We start from the raw sequence: 20,252 nt of genomic DNA, 5'->3' as shown, positions 1-20,252 counted from the left end.
ATTGTCTTTTAAATCCTCGACATTTAATAGTATATTACATATTATCTATATTATCCAATATTATACAATTAAATGGTACCTATATGTCATGACAGTAGCATATTGTATACATGTCCACCTAATTACAATATTTGGAATTTTAGACGATAATATCTATTTATAAGTACATATTATGTATAAAGTGACTGAATGGTTGTTAAAAATATTGGGAAGAAAGTGCGTAATGTAAAATTTAGTTAAGTATAAATAAATAGCATACATTAGTACATAGTACGATAGTGAATGTTTATTGGTGTTTTATTTATCCCTTGATGTTTTTTACATATATGTATTATAGAACACAGTGAATGCATTACCTAATGTATTTATGACGTCAGAGGCGTTTGGCGCCATCTGTTGAGTTTTGTTCACCTTCAAAAATTTTAAATTCCTCACCTTCAAAAAATTTATATATAAGTTTTTGATCATATGTGCTTGCTTTCTAATATTTTTTTATTTGAATAATATTACAAAATAAATTTATTCAGATAATATCTACTACATATACTTAAAATATGAAAATGGTATAATGTACAAACTTAACCTACTTAGGTATATGTCTAACGACATCTATTGGCTGTTAGCAAAGCCATTTCAAAGAGATGCGACTAATTCAAACCATCTCGAAAATTTTGTTCATTGACCACTATCATTTAGAGATTTCGTTATCACCTTTTTAAAATTAAAACTATATTAAGAAAGCAATAAAAAAATGAAATTTTGTGACCTCTATAGGTGAAATAATAGATTTTTAGAACTATAATGTAATTCGACATTGCTCACTTTTACATAATGACAACAGATGGCAGTGTTCGAAACTATCTTGTTTATAAATGTTTCTATACTTTTTATAGATTTTAGGGAAAGTTTGATTCTTATAAAGTTAAAATTATATTCTAAAAAGCAAGAGTGTTAATGAAATGCATTTTGGTAGGCCCAAGACAGAAAGCTCATAACGACGTTGCTATGTTACTCCCATAAATTTATTGACAAAGCTACACGCACTTACCTACAAGGTATGTTCTTAAACATTATCGAGTAAGTTCATTTAAAATGTCCATAAAATCGCAAAAATCCTTAAATGAAGAGTGTGCAGATATATTTGAAAGGAGCTACTCTGTTAAAAGTGCGTCAGAAGGAAGTTTATCGAGGTAAGAATGAATTTATAAAAATTAAAACATTATACCTACAACGGATATGCAATATTTTTTCCTTGCTTTGATTTATTGACCACAACGTAATCGTTGCTCTTATGGAATTATAATTATATATATTATTATTATTATCCTATTCTTTCTTTGATAACCAAGCGTTGGTATTATTGTATGCCCTATGACAGGTATACCTAGCAAGAGAGGCGCCTTCAAATAGGTCCTTTTTTTAAGTATTTGTTTTAATTTTTATAACTGGCGGATAGATGTTGCCAGTTCTTCTCTTCGGATTTCCGACCTTGATATAGAAACAAGTACTAATGTATACATATTATGATTCGATTTATTTTTTCTTTAAAATTAGGTCTTTTATTCTTTTAGAGATAATGTTTTGGCATGATTGGTGTTTAATTACATGATTTGTTTTTTCACAGTGATGATGATGACGAGTACGTGTCAACGGAGCTGATGAAAAAATTGACTCCAGCTGTTCTAGGCAAGCTTAGAAAATGCTTTAAGAGAGCGAGAGAGAAGAAAGCGAGGGATCTTGATAAGTACTTTTCTCATAAAATTCTTTACATTTCTGATCAATTGTAGTTAGTTAAATTTTGGCTCTAAATAAAGCTTCTACAAAATTGAAAGTTCCAACTGGACTTCCCGGAGATGGATTAAAATATAATATTATTGGATATTTTTAACAATTTCAGAAAGGTAGAAGATGTGATGCGCGCAGCAGCTGCAGAGGAAGGAATTGAGTTTGCTGAAAGTGTTCCCGTTGATACGGAACACCTTTACTTGAATGAAACTGGTTTTGTCTCTGCGCTTAATAATATATTGGGTAACTTACTTTGTTTTTTTGTGTAAACATATGGATTTGGTTTTGTTTATGTTTTAGTTAGATTTGGCTAGTAGTACTTATAGTAAGTCAATAAATATTTGCACAGTCAAAGTTTATTTTTCTATTTTTTAAGTTAAGGCTACTTGTAACTAGCCGTTTGTAAAATACTAGATTCCTTACCCTTACTAAATGTTCGAATTTATACCTGTAGTTGAGTTTCATCATCGGACGTCAAGGAAGAATACAAATAAGGCAGTTTTTCCCGTGTATGTTCCGAACAAATTTGACTCAGTCCCTTAGGAAAAGAGCGTTCTTAACAGCAGCAGCAGTTCTAAAACGTCAGGCAACGTACCTACTAGCGAGCCTTCTGGCAAAATGAGTTTCCATCGGCGGCGGATTATGTTGTTCACTAAACAACAGATGAGCCGTTACATTAAACAAAAATTTTCATTTATAACCGATTTTATTGAATTGTGTATGTATGAAGTAAATTTCCTTTAAATTGCGGATCCGAATCGAAAAAACGATGTCCCCGTAATTTATTATGTGTTTATTTTAAATTTTTAATATTCCGTGCATACATGTTATTGATGTATATTCATATTCTGTGTTTATCAGTATCATATTTTGTAGCTGTATAGTTAGTGTGCCGTACATATAAACAAATAAATTTCTTTGTTACACAATAATACAGTATTTACAAAAAATGTCTTTCCTCCTATGCTTGGATTTTGTTTCGTTGGGGCCGTGGTGTTTAAATGCACAGGCGCCAACATAGTCAATAAGTATCGCAATACCACGAGAAAAGCCATCATCAAAAGTTACCCTTTCACAGCGACCAAACTTTTAAAATGTATTTTTTTTTTGTAATTGTAGTTTAAGAATACATAATGAGTCCTTTGAGTCTACTATACTTTACATAAAAATCCCTCCAGGTAAGCCGAAGTACCGACCTCATGCTGAGAGTCTATACCGCGCCATTGACCGCTTTCACACAGGCCGTGTATCGTGGTCGCAGTTGGTCACGCGGTTGGTGGCTAGCGGCGCCCGAGCCACTGCCTCAAGACTTGACACTTGGAAGCCTATCAAAGATGCAGGGGCGCTTAAATTGGAGCATTGTAAGGTGTGCAAATCAATGTTACACTTACTCAACGAAGCAATTATTTAAAAAATTAAACAATTCGTGTGAGTTAAAGTCAATTACGTTTTTATACAATTCCAGAGAGAAACCATAGTGCGTCTGGTGAGTGTGGAGACAGAGGAGTCATTTTCCTATGTGGTGGTGTCCCGAGGGGGTCGAGTGGGAATATATTCTGGGGATCTTACGTTACTCAAGTCATATGAGGTTAATTTAAAATTAACTTAACTTAGGGTCTGTTTCACAATGTCCGGATAAGTTACAAATAAGCTATTTATTACTTATAGGATAGTAGGTAGGATAAACTAGTGTTTGTTGCGTTTCACGACTGTCAGATAGTGCTATTCGTCATGAAACGCGAAGTTTCTTGTTCGGAACTTTTATCTTTCAAATAATTTATGTGTTGCATAGCTATTTGGTACTTTATCCATACATTTTGAAACAGATCCTTAATCTTCTACTGCATTTATCATGGCGTTCAGAGGAGTTGTTCGGATTAATACCTGCATCTGAGTTTTATCATCGGACGTCGGGGCAGAATACGAAAACCCGTATCACCTCGACGTCCGCCGTTCCACAACTGAACGTTTTTCAAGGCAGTTTTTGCCGCGCACCACCACTTTGTGGAATCAGCTGCCCACTGAAGTATTTCCGAACCAATTCGACTTAGGGTCCTTCAAGAAAACAGCGTACCAATTCTTAAAATACCGGCAACGCACTCGTGAGCCCTCTGGCATTGAGAGTGTCCATGGGCGGCGGTATCACTTAACATCAGGTGAGCCTCCTGCCCGTTTACCCCCTGTTCTATAAAAATAAATAAATATTTTGTCACACTTGTGATTATATATATATTTAACATTTTTAAACAAAAACTTAACATCATATTGGCCGAATATTTTATTATTCCTTTAGGTTTTCTACCACCGAAGGGGCGTTCGAAGCCGCGTGAAGAATTGTTGGATCACTGATGCTGTCTTTATGAGTGTAAGTTGTTTGTCATTTAATATATAACGGCAATTATATAGTAAACGTGTTTTTTTAGAGCTATTTACATATGAAAAACTCTTCACAAATGTTGGATATTTTGGAGCTTTTGGTTTTATTTTTGAAATTGGTGTGAGAATTCACGATCCGAAATGCCATTAGAATTGTTTTCATATATATAATATAGATAGTTTTAAATATACAGGATGTATGCTGTATGACAGTGTCGGCGTCAGATCGTAGCTTAACGGTATACGACGTGTCAGGTCCAGCTCACGCTCCATTGTACTGCGTCACTGGAATGCCAAATATACCAACGGTGAGTATAGATAAACTATTATGGGTACTAAATGTAGATTTACAATGCTTAGGTATTTTAAATTAAATATTTTAGACGCATTCATGTTTTATCCATATTAGGTTTCGTAAATATCTATCTATAATTTAATGCTCATTTCGTCGATACGATAAACTCGTTAAACTTTAAAATCCATAAGATATCCACAATATTCTTTTAATGGCATATTTTAAAAATGTAGAATAATGTCAGTAAAACAAAAGGATTTACAAATACATATATTGGTTTTTATAGTTTATATATTTATGCGGGTGTTCAGTCATTTATTTTGTGCAAAAAATATAAACGAAATTGTAAACTCTTAAATATACAATAAATCTAGGAATATAATATTAATAAAAACTTACAACACCTCTACATTTAAGTAATATATATGTAATAATTTTCAGTGTCTAGCCTACAGCCCAATGGGCGAAGCTGAGTATTCGGAGCTCTTAGTGGGAACGGAGCGTGGAGACCTGACAACCTTGAGATTTTTGCAGCCACGGGTCTCACTGCTGCATATCAAACATCCCGATACGATCAACTATTATTTCTGGATGGTATTAATTAAACCTATCCTAATGATGTCAATTAGTATCGTGAAAGCCATTACTGATATTAGGAAAATTCTTATGTCAGCTAGAATAAAATTGAAATTTTATTAACTGTACTACGGAGATTAAGTTATATGATGCAGCTAAATCAAATACAAGTTTACTTACCTTTTAATATGTTTAGGAGCTGACTTCCCCACCACACAGCACATATTGTTCTACCCGCACGATTCGGGCGCACGGCCGCTCAGTTCGCGGAGTGACCTACGCGCGGCCGGACGTCGTAATTTCATGTTCGCACCATGAAATCGCGTTACGGCTGACGCATCTTAATGGAAAACTAGACGACTATGAAATTAGCGTGCATAGGGTAAGTAAGATTGTTAATTTACACTAATAAGAGACGATTTCTTTAAGTGTATTTCACAAGAGTTTTTAACTAGATCATATTTCCTTCATCTCTACCTGAAAAACTATAGTTAAGGAAGGCTAAAAGGAAACGTTTCTTAAATAAATAAAATTGCGAACACAAACTACTCAAGAAGAAATGTATGGATTGACAAATGCTTCACTTACTAAAATTTTTTTTGTTTTAAATAAATATTGACAGGGTGTTTCATGTTTCCACAACGTATCAGTCTTACGTCTACTTGCGACGGGCAGTAAGGATGGCATAGTCCGTCTCTGGACGTTTGGACAGCGTGTCCCACTGGCAAAACTGACGCCCGGCGGAGCGTCCGTACCCGTTATGGATGTTATGATTGTTGATTTTGATAAGATCGTCATTGCATATTATAAAAACTGTGTAAGTAATATGTGTCCTACGATTACTATACAAAATCACATGCAAGATATCCAGTGCTTTATCCACTTCCGTTGCTAACTTGAACTTGCTACTGATTTGCATAATAGTTATAGTAAACGTTTATATGTTGTAAAACAGATTTGCAGTGTAGCTTAGTTAGCTCTAAACAAAAATAAATTATTAAATAAAAGTTTTCTAATCACCAAGTCAAAGTTATTTTCAATATTTTCAATGACGGATATTTTGTAACAATTAACGTTATAAAGTAAGTAAGTAGAGTTATAAAGATCTTTCGACTTTGATTTGGAAGACATCATATTTGATAGCTAATCTATATACTATGTTTAATAAAATTACATGTATTAATTGATCATAAATCAATTTCAGATGGTTCACATCTGGGATTTGTACGAGGAGTGTTTACTTCAGTCGATTAAACTAAAATTTCCATTTCTGGGAGTACTTGGAAAGAAGGTGGACTTTGGAACTTCTTGCATTCACTTAGGTAAAGTCAAATTATTAGTTTGGTGTTTCTGTGTATGTTTCTTAATGTGATTAAGAAAAGTAACTGGATGCTACACCTTAGCATATGTTGTATATATATATATTTGCTAAGATATAGGCTATAGTACCGGCGTCAACCACGCAACTATGTTTGTATTATCATCATCAATGGTTATACAGCCCCTTGTGGGCCTTAGCCTCCTCAATTACACTTCGCCATCGCTATCTATCTAGTGCTTCCCGCGCCCAATCGCGAACCTCTATTGTTTCGAGGTCCTTGACAACTCCATCCCACCAACGCAGCCTCGGTCTGCCGGGTTTTCTTTTGCTACCGGGTTGAGAGTTTAGTAAGGACCTTGGGGTTCTGTCGTTCCCCATTCGGTGCACATGTCCCAGCCACTTAAACCTGTTGCACTTTATGAATTGGACGATGTTGGCATCGTCTAGGATGTTATAATGTTTGCATTATGCATACATAAAATCAGTTTATTACTAGGACAAATAATAATCCGATAAATATGCCAGAAGTACAATCAAGTATAATAGTTGGCTAATACTTTTAATAATACAATATTTCAGGACCTCCACGTAGAAAGCATTCGAAGGATATTCCAGAAGGTATTGACAGATCACGGCGCGGTTCCAGCGTGTACGAAGGTTCAACTGGAGGTCTCATCTTGTTGGAACCTGATAGCCACGTGGAAATCGATAAATGGTATCATAGTGTCAATTACAGATGCTCTCTTGTCTTATTTTATTTCTTGTTGATTGATTTGACTTTTTACGTATGCCCTGTTAATTAATGAATTACCTTTATCATCTTCATGAAAATGTTACTCCCACAAAGACCTCAATTAGACTGATACAACAAGTCAAGTAGTTCATGTTTATGCTACTTATGATATCTGAACTAGCTATGACCTAGTAAAGGCAATACCTACTAATGCAACATTCTGTTCCTTTTTGTATTTTTTTTAGATTTATGCATAATAAACTTAATATTTTCTTCTCAGTGCCGAGTCAGAACGTTGCGAGATCCTTATAACGTGTAACGACTATGTATATACGTTACGAATGCGTGACAGCGACGCATCACCATTGCGTCCAGCTGCCGGAATGGCCCAAGGGCGACGACCATCAGCCTGGGATGTCGACATGGGCACTGGTATTTATTATGCTTAAACAAGATATGCTGCAATTGATATTTTTTAAGAAATTACAATTTTATTAAATAGTTTTGTAAATAAAATACATAAATATATAAAAAAGTTTACCTACAAAAAAGCTCACCTGGTGATACCACCTCCCATGGAAACTCACATTGCCAGAAAGGCCCGCAAGTGCGTTGCCGGACTTTCAAGAATTGGTACGCATTTTTCTTGAAGGACTTAAGTCGAAGTACTGCAATATTTATATACAAATATGAGGGAAATTTAATAGAATTACCCAAAACACATATTGTAAATGTATCATTTTTGTAGGCAGTAAAACCCAGTCAATCTCGTTGTCTCCACGTTCAAGACAAAGCCCATCTGAAACGGACATACATCTGTTACAGCCGCGCATACACACAACATATGATTTAGACCAACTCATCGCTAATGCAGGTAAAAATACGTTTCGGTTATGTGGGGCAATTTCTATATCTCGACAAATTAAAAAAAAATACAAAACAAAACTTTTGTGTTCATATTGGTAAAGTGATAAATCGTGTTGTTATTAAAAACTGCTCTACAGTACTATTCTTATATTATCCTTATTAATTTATGATACAAAAAATGTTTTCAATAGTTATCGGGCCGCTAACTCACCAGTCACCGGGTTGCCATGGCGACGTCGCTGTGTACGTATAAAAACGATTTGTATTGAAATTAAAAACTTCCATACAGTTAATTTACTTGGTGAAGGTTCCAGAAAGATAAAAAAAGAAAAGAAGTTGAAAGTTTCAGAAAGGTTTTTAAGGGTTTGACAGTTAATATGTTGCCAAACGCCTAGCGAGATAACTGTAGTCAGCGACGTCGCCATGGCATCAGTGTGAGTTCATGATCAGCTAGACTTAAAAATACCATACACTAATATCAAATAATCAAAATAATATACATATTTTAGGCTTAGAAGACATTTTGGAAAAGGATTTTGTGCTAATGCGAGGACTGAAACATGACCTCAACAAGAAACTCTTTGAGATGGAATCGACAGTTGGCAAAGTAAGTTATATTTAATTTAAATGGGTCACAATGTAATTTACAAAACATTCCTTTGATTTTTTTAACATTTGTGATTAGCGAACCATCTCCTTGGCTTGATTTAATTAATACGTCACATGTATGATTAATTAATAGTTGATACAGGAGTTAAGTTCGATGGCGGTTGTTCGAGGAATGTTAAAATAAATGAAACATTTTGTGTAAAGTTAGGTTTCAACTGGCTTTAATATTTTTTTAAAGTAAGTTTACCTAACAAAAAATCTGGTCACAATAGTAGTCGATTCTCAGACCTACTGAATGTGCATTATAAATTTCATAAGAATCGGTCGAGCCGTTTCGCAGTATGGGAACTACCTAATGGTAATGACACGAGAATTTTATATACATATATAGAGATGTAATTTAACTAATGTTAGGTTATATAACTCAGAATTCGGTTAAAACTGATACTAAGGCTTTGGTATTAAAACTTATATAACTTATACTTCGAAATATATGTACCTACCACGATTATTATTTTACTGTCCATGAAATATTATTATTTTGACAATGAAATCCTCTAAAATACAGGTTTACATATAAGGAATTAATATTAAAATATTACAATTAATATAAATTCGCCTACTATATTATTATAAATTCGTACAAAGTTCATGACTAGTACCTATGTGTTTTATACAACGTAGTAGGTATAGGAGGAAAAGAATTCTGTAATACGGAAATTATACAATCGTTTATCGCTATATATATGACAGCATAAATTAAAGCTATTATGCCGATTGTTCATTATTAATTTAAATATGACCTTGTATTAATCAATTAAAATTCATTAAAATTGTTATGATATATGTAATAGGACATTTTTTTTACGTAAAGAAAATAATTCAGTGACGTTATAACTCGTTATTAGATATTTTTTTATGACCAGCTAGCCAGAATTTTGAGTCTACATTCCGGTTTCTCCATGATGCTACATAGTTCACATAATATTGAAAAATGATCATAGCATTTTTTTTGCACAGTATGTATATACAACTCAGGCATGTGAACTTAAACCAGAACTGACGAGACCAATACAACTGCACTGTGAGCATGTTGTCTCTACGACTCATAATATGACTTCGCATGCGAAACATGAAAATCCTTGCTTTCATATGATATACAAAAAATAATATACATTAATATTTCAGCGTAAGTCAGCGGTGAGTGTTTGTGCGCCGTACTTGACACTCCCGAGGTACACTCTGGACCCGCTACCAACATTCACTCACCTGACAAAGCGTTATGACCACGTTAAGCAGTTAGTATTATAAATATATTTTCATCCATATACTACATATGTAAGACATTGTATTCTTTATAACATTATTATCTTCTTTCAGATACTTTCCGGGTCCCAGTGTCAATGTGACTCCTTCGGCGAGTCAATCGACTACACCACGGAATAAAACTATTAATTTATTTAATACCTTCAAATAATAGAGATATACGTATATATTAGTATTGATTTAAGGAATAAAGATTATATGAGTGTTCAGCCTTAAATTCGTTTTCTTCTAGACTACGTTTCTTACAATACATGTCACATTCTTTTCGTGGTACAATTTTTATAATTGTCAGTGAATGTTATGATTATCAGGAAATGTTATGATGAGCTGACTACCTTTGAATCCTTACTTAACTAATAAAAATACCGATATTGTTACAACTAATCTCAGCAGAACAGATTTCTCGAGTGGAGTCGAGGCACTTTCCTGTTTTTGGACATAGGGACTAGGGACAGTTCTGATTGAGTATTCAGTGGAGCACTGTGGTGATTGACGTTGGACCGAGCTGGGTCTAGTAGATGAAATAATTTAAGCTAAAGTGTTATTTGTAGTGCAGTGTGTAATCAATCTATATTAAGTATTGTACGATGATTTTCTAGTCTTTTCAGCTCGCACATTACTCACATTACTCCCATATTCGTCTATACGAAATGTGTTGTAGTTGAGGTCTTTAGCTTCCTACCCACCACTATTTTTTACCTACATATTTACAATGACAGTAACAAACTAAAAAAATAAACTACAAGTTTTAAATACAAATACAACGAACAATTTGCGGTTAAAAATAAAAACAGGAAGAAGTTTAAATTTGACTGTAAAGATTAACTAAAATATAGATTATAAATCGACCAGTTAAAATAAATTTAATATCCACCAATAAATAATTCAAGCATCAATTATAATTTTAAGTTTTTAATATTTAAGCTGCGAATGTGTGTTGCCTATAAGCTGCTACAATATTTAATTCCTTTATAATTTGTGGCTGCTGTTTTATGTTATGAATTTGTTATCTATTGGCTATCATTTATTTTGTTCACATAATATGGTGACCTACACTCACAGACATTTAAATAATGCTGAAATTATATTTAAGTAAAAATTGCTTATTTTTTAAATTTGTATTTTCATAAAAGTATATAGTACAGTTGTTAAAAAAAATCTGTCGTATAAGAAATTATATATATTTGCTATTCTTGCAAAATCTATTTTCAATACTACTATATAGTTATCGAAAAAAATCATCAATTGTAAGTACGTTATTAATCATGATTCTAAACTCATCTTAAATACCTGTGAAGTAGTGTCGATAGTACCTACAAGAGTTGAATATAAAAACTGTTCCTATTCAATCGTAAACAAACATCTCTCAATACATAATCGTAGCATCGAAGTCGGTTCAAGTTTTCTCCCGTTCTACTTTTCAGGCAGGGGAGTGTATTGTAAATTTGCAATTTTTTTTTTGGTGTTTTAATTAATTAATCATTATCAGCGACGTTCCGACAAGAAACATTATTCAAACAACAATAACAGAGTACACTTGTGTTGTAAATAAAAATATAGTTTTATTTAAAAAAATGTTATCAAGTATGAAAATAAATGGAGAGTTATTAAAAAAAGTATTAGATACGCGGCCCATGTATTCCTTGTTAAGGAACTATTCGCAAAATGTGGAGGATATTTTGCGCCTGGATGGGAATGGGGAGAAGTACAACTTCAAGGAGAAGTACAGAGTTCTGGACGAGAAGGATTATGCCAGATTCTTCAGTAAGAGGTCTTTGAAACGGGAACCAGCATTGACCAGATCATTGAGTAAGTACAAATCAACACAGTCAGTTCATTTTAATTATATATAGGTATATATATTTAGTTAATAAATTATATAAAACATTCAGAAACGGCTTCACCGATTCTAATTTTAAATTTATACAACAGATACAGTATATTCGGTAGGTACGGCAATTAGTTGTATACTGCATTTTTGATAAGCTATAACAAAACCTAAATCAGCATTAGCATTACTATATTTATTAGCATTTACATACTTTTACCACCAACTACCATCTTTAATCTCTCAGTTCAACTCTCAATATTACGCCTATTCATAAGTCAGCTATTACGTAATATATATAAAACATATTATACGACCTCTGGAAGATTTAACATAACATGCTTAGGTTTTGGTATGCCTTACCGAAGTTTATTATAAGGACTCCATATTTCCATTAAGTTTTATGACTTTGTTGAATCACCTTTTATTATAGAAATGTTTATTACAGTTGGCAATTTTTATACATCAGCCATAAAATTGTAAAAAAATAACGTGCTATCGCCGACAAACATCTTTATAGGTTCTATCGATAAATTGGATATGAATTTCGTCGCAATCTTTCGCCACAGGCCAAAACATTGATACTCGATTATAAACTTAGTTCGTTTTAACATTTCCATGATGAGCCAAATCGTTCGTTTTAAATTGGACAGATATTGCTCCGTGCCTCATATCTCTTGAAATTTTCAAATACAACTTTAATTACGCCTTTGATAATTACAATCACCTCCATCCCTTTCGACTAACGTCATGCATTCTTTATACTCTTATCGGGAATTAAACTATTACCAATAATTGATTTACGTCATCCATCATTTTTTTTAACGCGTTAATACAAAAACATGAATAATTGCTAATTATGAATTCACTTAAACACACACGTTTTAATAAAACAAATATTTCGTTTATGAATTAATTAATTTAAAAACTTTTTGTAAGACAGAAAAGTTACTTTAGAAAACTGAACTCTTTTTGTTTTTTAAATTAAGATTATTCGATAATGTTAAACCGATAAGGTACAATCAGATGTACAGAAAAAAATCATTTGAATGGCTTTAAGGAAATTATTTTGAAATTTAATTTAGAAATCATTATATAGTTTAAAGGTATTAATGTATGCTAATTGAATACATTTCCTGAATTTGGAAGTGCGGTTATATACGTGCCATTTCATTCGTTTCCCGACAAGCTTAAAATTACTGTTTTATGACAATGAACTGTCATATTATCATTGCGGATTTGCCAGGAATCTTATCGCAAGTGACCTAATGTGTGTGACCTTGCCAATAAGATAATTTTTAGAGGTACGCTATATGATGTAACATGGTGAAGTTGTATTCTTATAAGCGCCCATTTTGTATATGAATTTTATGGATTAAAATTTTTGAATATATAAATTGGAGAGTCCTACGATATCTTATAAGTAATACTTTATAATGTGGATTTAGTTATAATTCGACTTCCATAAGATTTTTTATCATAATAGTGGTAGGTTTTGAAAGAAAATTATTTTTTAAATAAGCTACACACAAAAAGCTTAAACTCAATTTGAAAATAGGCAAATTAAGCTTTTGTTTGCTAAGTAATATAATAATTGGCAGGCCAACTCAAACAACTATTATCAGAAGCATTCACAAAAATATGTATAATACCAAGAACGTCAAAATTTATTTATATCAAATAACAAAGATCCAGTGCTTTGGCTTTAAGTGAAAAATATCAAACAGATCGATCCTAACGTACAATTTAACGTGTTTTTGCATCGATTATATTTTATATTGTCTGACAATCTCATTAACTACTCCTTAGTTTATATTATATGCGCTATAATCCGTTATGCGATTCCAATAACGTCTTTTCTTTTAATTATTTATCTTAAATAAGCAGGCGATTTATATGACAGATAGCGATATCCTTTATTCTTAGACAAGATATTGACTGAACGTAATATTTCCTATTTCCTTATGTATATAATCGCATAATTGTGCAAAACAAAACAAAAAAAATATTTGTGCACAACCTGGATTTGAGCGCATGAATTCAGGATTGAGAAGATGCATGCTTTACCACTAAGCCTAGTTATAAATTCACAAAACATAATGGTATAATCTATTCTTTGGCCTATGAAGATAATCTATATTTCTGCCATTAATGACACATTCCATACTATGGAGTTCAAGGTTGGGTTAGTAAACAAGATTATGATACATCACCCGCTGCCCTATCAAACTATGCATAGTAGTATAGGTATCATAGATTTGACGAATTTTTAATCTGTTTGTTTTGCATATTTTTGTCGGTAAAACAATGAAATTCGAAATTAGAATGCTTTCTAGTCTTTCTTGTCAGTATCTGGAATCTAGGGGCACGTCTGTACTATTATTCAAAGGTATGAGATCCATGTATTACATGTACATATTACATGGATCTCATTACATTTTTACGGTAGAAAAAAAAACAAGTGAAGACCTGTACAATATCAATTTTCAGCATCGATGGTGTACAAAATTGGCAAACAGATGATATCTTTAGCTGAAGGAATGCCAAACGAAGGCATCTTTCCTTTTGACCGACTCCAAATGACCATGAAGAACGGTAACACGATGGTGCTTGATGGAAATGAGCTGGCAATGGCGTTGCAGTACTTGCCTTCGCAGGGGTAATTACTATATATTTTTCACACTACTCCACATTTCTATCTTTTACATGCACTCCTTAATAAATAACACAGATAACGTGTAACATGAGAATCTAAGAATTTCATCTAAAAGTTTCAATGTGTTTAATAGTGTCTTATATATTTTTTTATAATTGTAAATATATTATTATTATTGGTTTTTGGAACCTATCATTAGATGTCATTCAAGAATCCTATGAACAGCTCTTATATTATTTAAGATATTCGTTTTGTAATAGTAGGTATAATATAGTAATTTTATTTTTTGTTAATTTAGTTATCCACTTATTGCAGTTAACCCTTTGTATTTATTTATCTTATTCTTTACTACTATAGGTTAGCTAGAAGAGACCGCTTATAAACTATGCCACCGTTCGTTTCCTCTTTATTATTTATGTTATACCTATTATTTCTATCTACATATATATAAATATTATGATTTGACTCTATATTTTTCATAATTGTTATTACATATATTGATAATGAAAACATAAACAGATATATTTTATTAGCGTTTTATATGTTTATATTTTATTAGCTTAAGTTTCACGTCAATAACGATTAATTTTAAGACTATTTAATTTTAGCCATACAAAAGTTCTTCCATTTCCAAAGCACATAAATTCTCAAATATTTAAATAACTTATGTAAAGAGTATAAACTGTAAATGTACAGACAAAATCATAAATAGTGTATCATCTCTTTGTTTTTAATTATATAAGGCAAATAAAGGCAATGAAATCCTATTAATATAGGATTTCATTGCATATCGGTAGGCGAAGGAATGATATAAAAATAATATAGCTTAGCTTGCCACATACGATCACTTTAATAACAAAATATTTATTTACAGTCTTCCTAGCCTTCTCAAACTTCTACGCGAGTTTCAAGAAGATCTTCACCGACCTCCATCACTAGACCGTGACGTTTTAATCACTAATGGAGCCCAGCATGGCATCTACCAGTGCATAGACATGTTAGTAGACCCTGGAGATCCCGTCATCACAACGGAATACACTTTTACCGGATACAATAGTGCAGTAAGTATCAATTTGCTTCTTGCAAAACAGCGGTGTAGGTCACAAAACAGTTTGTAATTGAAACCAACAAATCACCTTCATTGACGTCGTCGTCTTTTGTTATTAGACATTCTGATTTTCCTACCATGTTTTATTTTGCCATGTCACCAGGAATTAATTACGCACATAGACAAATGGCGTCATAGCAACAGCATAGACTTTAAACTTTCGATTATGCTTATGTAATAATTATTTAACCTGTTCTAGCTTCGTCCCTACGATCCTGAAGTCCTAGCGATCCCTGAAGATGAAGACGGATTAATTCCCGAAACTTTAGAATCAGTTTTAGAGGAGAGGCTTTCCCGGGGATTAAAAATGCCCCGTGTTTTGTATCTGATTCCAACAGGAAATAATCCTACTGGGACCATAATCTCCGCTGCTAGAAGACGGAAGATATATGAGCTGGCCTGCCGATATGACTTTCTTATTATAGAGGACGATCCTTATGCATTTTTGAATTACTCTAATGTAAGTATCCTTGTAGCCTGGAAGAGTTAGACCAAGCTTAAGAAGCTACGATTAGATGTCCTTTCATAAGGTTGCGCATAGTACGGCAGCACATCTGCCTTACCTGATGGAACATGACATTTAATGAAGTGAAATGTCAAAGACATTTATAATCTGTAATAAATTGTTTTGAATAGATTAAAGAAAATAATAGCAATATGAATAACAACACAATATCATTTATGAGAAAAACAAGCACAACAATGATTTCGATAAATTACATACCAAATGTCAAATTGAGATAAATCTACCTAAAACAGTTGATGATTTGTATTATTGTTCTGGTTTTACGACAAATTATTGTGTTATCGAATTATATCATCCATTGACGCTCTGAGTTTGTATAAAACGAAAATTTCAAATGTTTTAATTGTGATAACGATAAACTTTAATGGGTGTATGAACTTTGAGTGGCCTGACCGCTTATGATGAATTACTTATGAATTTTGATAAAAATTATCATACTTATGCTGGATTTAACTTAATGCAATATCAATTACAAAGTAAAAGAACTTAAAAGGTTTGACCTATTGGAGAGGATTATCGCTCATAAATATTGTTTTTTAGTCGTAAATCTTCTACTTATGTATGTATATTAATGTTAATTACATTACAGGTGAAACCTCCATCATTTTTATCAATGGACCAGTGCGGGCGTGTTATTCGCCTGGACTCTGTATCGAAAGTGGTTTGTGCGGGACTCCGCGGTGCGTGGATGACTGCACCCGCTCCGTTTATTGAAAGAGCAGAGAGACACTCGCAGGCCGAGCTACTGCATCCATGTACACTATCACAGGTGATAAATATATCTGCCATAGATAGTAGATTCATTCAATATTTACAAATAAAGTTAAAAGATCAAATAGAATACAAAACTATATTGTGATTGTGTCGACGTTTTAATGATGTAACAGGATATTTTTTTTATCTAAAAAATTTTATTTCTATATTGTCTTGTTGCGGCTATGTGTAGTAATTTTCATTTTAGTTAATTTTGGTCTGGTATCGAATAAAATGCTTATTCAGAACTGAGCTTAATTCCGCAGACATACAACGCATACAGGCGATCGCTATAATCTTAATTGACCTTGTATCGAGGAGCAATAGTTACTAGTAATCAAAGATTTCGCGGGAAATAACAAGAGATACGTATTAATTGTTTAATAGAGTTATTATTTTTCAAAACAGAACTTATCTAGAAACAGCGTCTATTGATCAGTTTAGTAATTATTGATCAACGCTGAGTGAAATGTAGATTTTCATTTTCAGTTTTTCCTGGTTGTAATTGTTTTCTGTCGAAGGCGTAATATTTGTTTAATTCTTCCTAGTTAATGGAATTAACTAATACGTTAAATTATTTGGTTATGCCAAATTGCATTTTTATACAAAGTTATTCCAAGCTTGTGATATTAGTATACCTCCACTGTAATTTTGTTTTGTCGTAATACTTAATTGTAGAAATCGGTTCTTTCAGAGAGACTCACTCCTTGTGTTATTGTCAGCTGAAAAACAGTATAATTTCCTCTCTAAATAATTATGGGGTTGGTAGAAGTCCTACTTACCTTAATTGGTTGTAAATGTAAATTAGCAATTAATTTAATTTGTTTTTCTTGACGTTCATAAGTGTACATGTTTACCTATGTAAATAAAGATATTTTGATTTGATTTAATGCCTTACCTTATATTTTTACGATACAGGTAATAATACAACGGCTGTTATCCGAGCGAAGTGACTTGGCTGCCCACATTCATTCAGCAAAATCCTTCTATGAACAGCGTTGTGGAGCATTAGGTGACGCATTACGAGGCCTATCCCACCTTGCACAATGGTCACAACCAAAAGCTGGACTCTTCTATTGGTTAAGGCTTCAAGGCATCAGCGATGTGTATAACATGGTGAGATTGTAAATCGTTAATTTGAAAAATACCAAACTTATTTTTTTTTATTTTTTATTTATTTACATGAGTTATTCACGAGAATTGGTTAATCTTGTATAATTGAACTTGTATTCTTATATTAAATAATAATATTATTTTCATATTTTCAGACATTCCGCACTGCCATTGAACATGGTCTGATGCTGTGTCCGGGACAGGCTTTTCAATATGACCACAGCGCTCCCTCACAACATTTGAGGCTTACTTTTACAAGAATTAAACTCGAAGACATTAATACCGCCGTGCGCCGCTTAGCGGATGTTATTGACATCGAACAGAAATTGGAACTAGAAAGACTTCCACAAAGATGGGCTACTGAACGATAGGTGGCGCTTATCACAGTAGTTTATACAAACTTTATTCTTCGATTATAAAGAGTACTATATTAGTTATAGTACGGTACTTAAATCTTTTAACTAGTATTTATATTTTTTTTACTATCGGGTATTTACAATATTTTATTGAACAATCTTAACAATGTTTTCATTATCTCTGCTATCTGTTGATAGATGACGTAACTACAGAAACTACTATTTTAGTAATAAGTTAGTTTTAATAATTAGTTGACGCTAGAAATGTAATTAATAATTACACGCCTATTTTAATTTTAATTTTTATAATTATAATTTATATTTAAATAAATACCATTAAATAAAAGTCGTATGTTTTTTAACCGAATATCTTTAATTATTGCATATTGGACAGACACATTTAGACATGAAATTCTATCTATTCTATTATATAATTAAAGTAGGCTGAAGATTGCAATATTTTTCAAACAAAACTTAATTGTCAATATAAAACTGGAAGTATTAGAACCTTTAATTTAGAAGCATACGGTAAACAAACAAACAATACACTTACCCTTCGTCTTTTTGAGGATAACCCAATTTTTCAACATACAATTTTATAAGTATTTTTATTCCTTTCTTAAAGTCACGATTGAGTTGAACTTAATTGGTTGAAGCACTTAAAAGACAAACGGAAAACAATGTATCCGATGGTGTTATAAATTCCAACCAATTAAAATTGTCTTAGTCCATTGACGGGTAAGGCTTACAAAAACAAAATCCTATGGTTCTACAAGACTTTAGACGCAAGGTGCCTTTGCTTGTTACACTTAAATTTTCGACTTGTGAGACATCCTTTTATCCTAACAATGTAAATCGTCGCCGTAGGACCGTTAATAGCGCCAATAGAAATTTTATGGGGATTTCAAACCATAGATATGACATTACTAGGCCAATAAAAAAAAATATACAAATCAGTGGCCCTACTCAGAAATCTGAGGCCAAAATTTCTGAATCTGTTTTATGATCATTTTTAAATCTATAATAGGCGAGTAGGTGATCAGCCTCCAGTGCCTGACACACGCCGTCGACTATTTTGGTCTAAGACATGTCGGTTTCCTCACAATGATTTCCTTCACCGTTCGAGCAAATTTTAAATGCGGAAACCCCATTTGTGAACAGCCGGGGATCGAACCTACGTCCTCAGGTATGCGAGTCGCACGCTAAAGCCACTAGGCCAATGCTGCTCTTAAACCATCTAGTATTAAGTTTACATCACAGATAAGATTATTTCACTTGCTGATTGCTTTCTAAATCAGTCCTTGCTTAGCTTATTTTAAATCAAATTTACTGTCTTAAGTAATACGCCCTCGAGATTGTATATGACCATATTTTAAGCTCACTGTTAATTCAAACGTTACATATGACAGTTTACACAGAGTTTACACAAAAAAATCAGAACGAATATTCTCTATTTTCAACGGAGTTTTAACTCAAAATTGGCGACAGGACAGCCTCAAAGACCAGAACAGAAATAGGAAAAACCTGTAATTAGACAAAAGTATTCTAGTAATTTTTTATGTACACACCTCTAAACGAAAGTAAAATATATAGATGTACCCCTTTCGTCTTATTGTTGAAAAATTAATCAGTCCAATTGCAATCTTCTAACTACAGTACTCCTTCGTTTCTTTCTGTCAAATTATGTTTACAATGTGATGGTAAACAAATACTGTGTGTATTGCTTTTCAGTTACGGTTTTTGGAAAGTAGATTCTATAATGAGTTAGAATAAGAGATAAACAAACCTGTCTGTCGTCAGTCTGTACATCCTCAATAAGCGCCTAGTTAGCGCCTGCCTCCAATCCGTTACTTACCAGACACAGAGCAATGTGTAAACAGACCTCAAATAAAGACAGAATATAGTATCTAATATCTTTTATAAATAGCTTCTACACATTTAACTAAAATCCCTTTTTACCGGATTGAAGCTTATTATAAACTTAAAATTATGTTAAAAAGTTGAGTTGATATCGACTCGAAGAT

General features: G+C 32.8%; 2 protein-coding genes across 2 annotated transcripts; both read left to right on the top strand.

Annotated features, from left to right (window-relative positions):
• Positions 1-1,106: 1,106 nt before the first annotated feature.
• On the top strand, positions 1,107-10,481 carry LOC110992736. The gene is made up of 17 exons (XM_045629030.1): positions 1,107-1,190; positions 1,625-1,744; positions 1,898-2,028; positions 2,964-3,151; positions 3,251-3,373; positions 4,079-4,150; positions 4,356-4,469; positions 4,898-5,050; positions 5,229-5,414; positions 5,655-5,849; positions 6,237-6,354; positions 6,933-7,068; positions 7,367-7,518; positions 7,835-7,960; positions 8,463-8,560; positions 9,751-9,860; positions 9,943-10,481. Exons 2-17 carry the CDS (start codon positions 1,659-1,661, stop codon positions 10,037-10,039), a joined length of 2,085 nt encoding a protein of 694 aa, XP_045484986.1. The 5' UTR covers positions 1,107-1,190; positions 1,625-1,658; the 3' UTR covers positions 10,040-10,481.
• An 899-nt stretch (positions 10,482-11,380) lies between these two features.
• Positions 11,381-18,509, top strand: LOC110992721 (kynurenine/alpha-aminoadipate aminotransferase, mitochondrial). The gene is made up of 7 exons (XM_022258649.2): positions 11,381-11,697; positions 14,207-14,375; positions 15,247-15,433; positions 15,680-15,940; positions 16,596-16,775; positions 17,678-17,875; positions 18,028-18,509. The coding sequence occupies exons 1-7, from the start codon at positions 11,463-11,465 to the stop codon at positions 18,241-18,243; spliced, it is 1,446 nt and encodes a 481-aa protein (XP_022114341.2). The 5' UTR covers positions 11,381-11,462; the 3' UTR covers positions 18,244-18,509.
• The last annotated feature ends 1,743 nt before the right edge of the window (positions 18,510-20,252 follow it).

This window comes from Pieris rapae, chromosome 7, assembly GCF_905147795.1.
Source record: "Pieris rapae chromosome 7, ilPieRapa1.1, whole genome shotgun sequence".
Taxonomy (NCBI): domain Eukaryota; kingdom Metazoa; phylum Arthropoda; class Insecta; order Lepidoptera; family Pieridae; genus Pieris; species Pieris rapae.
Note: the sequence above shows the minus strand (reverse complement) of the source record. Positions and strands in the feature narration are given on the sequence as shown.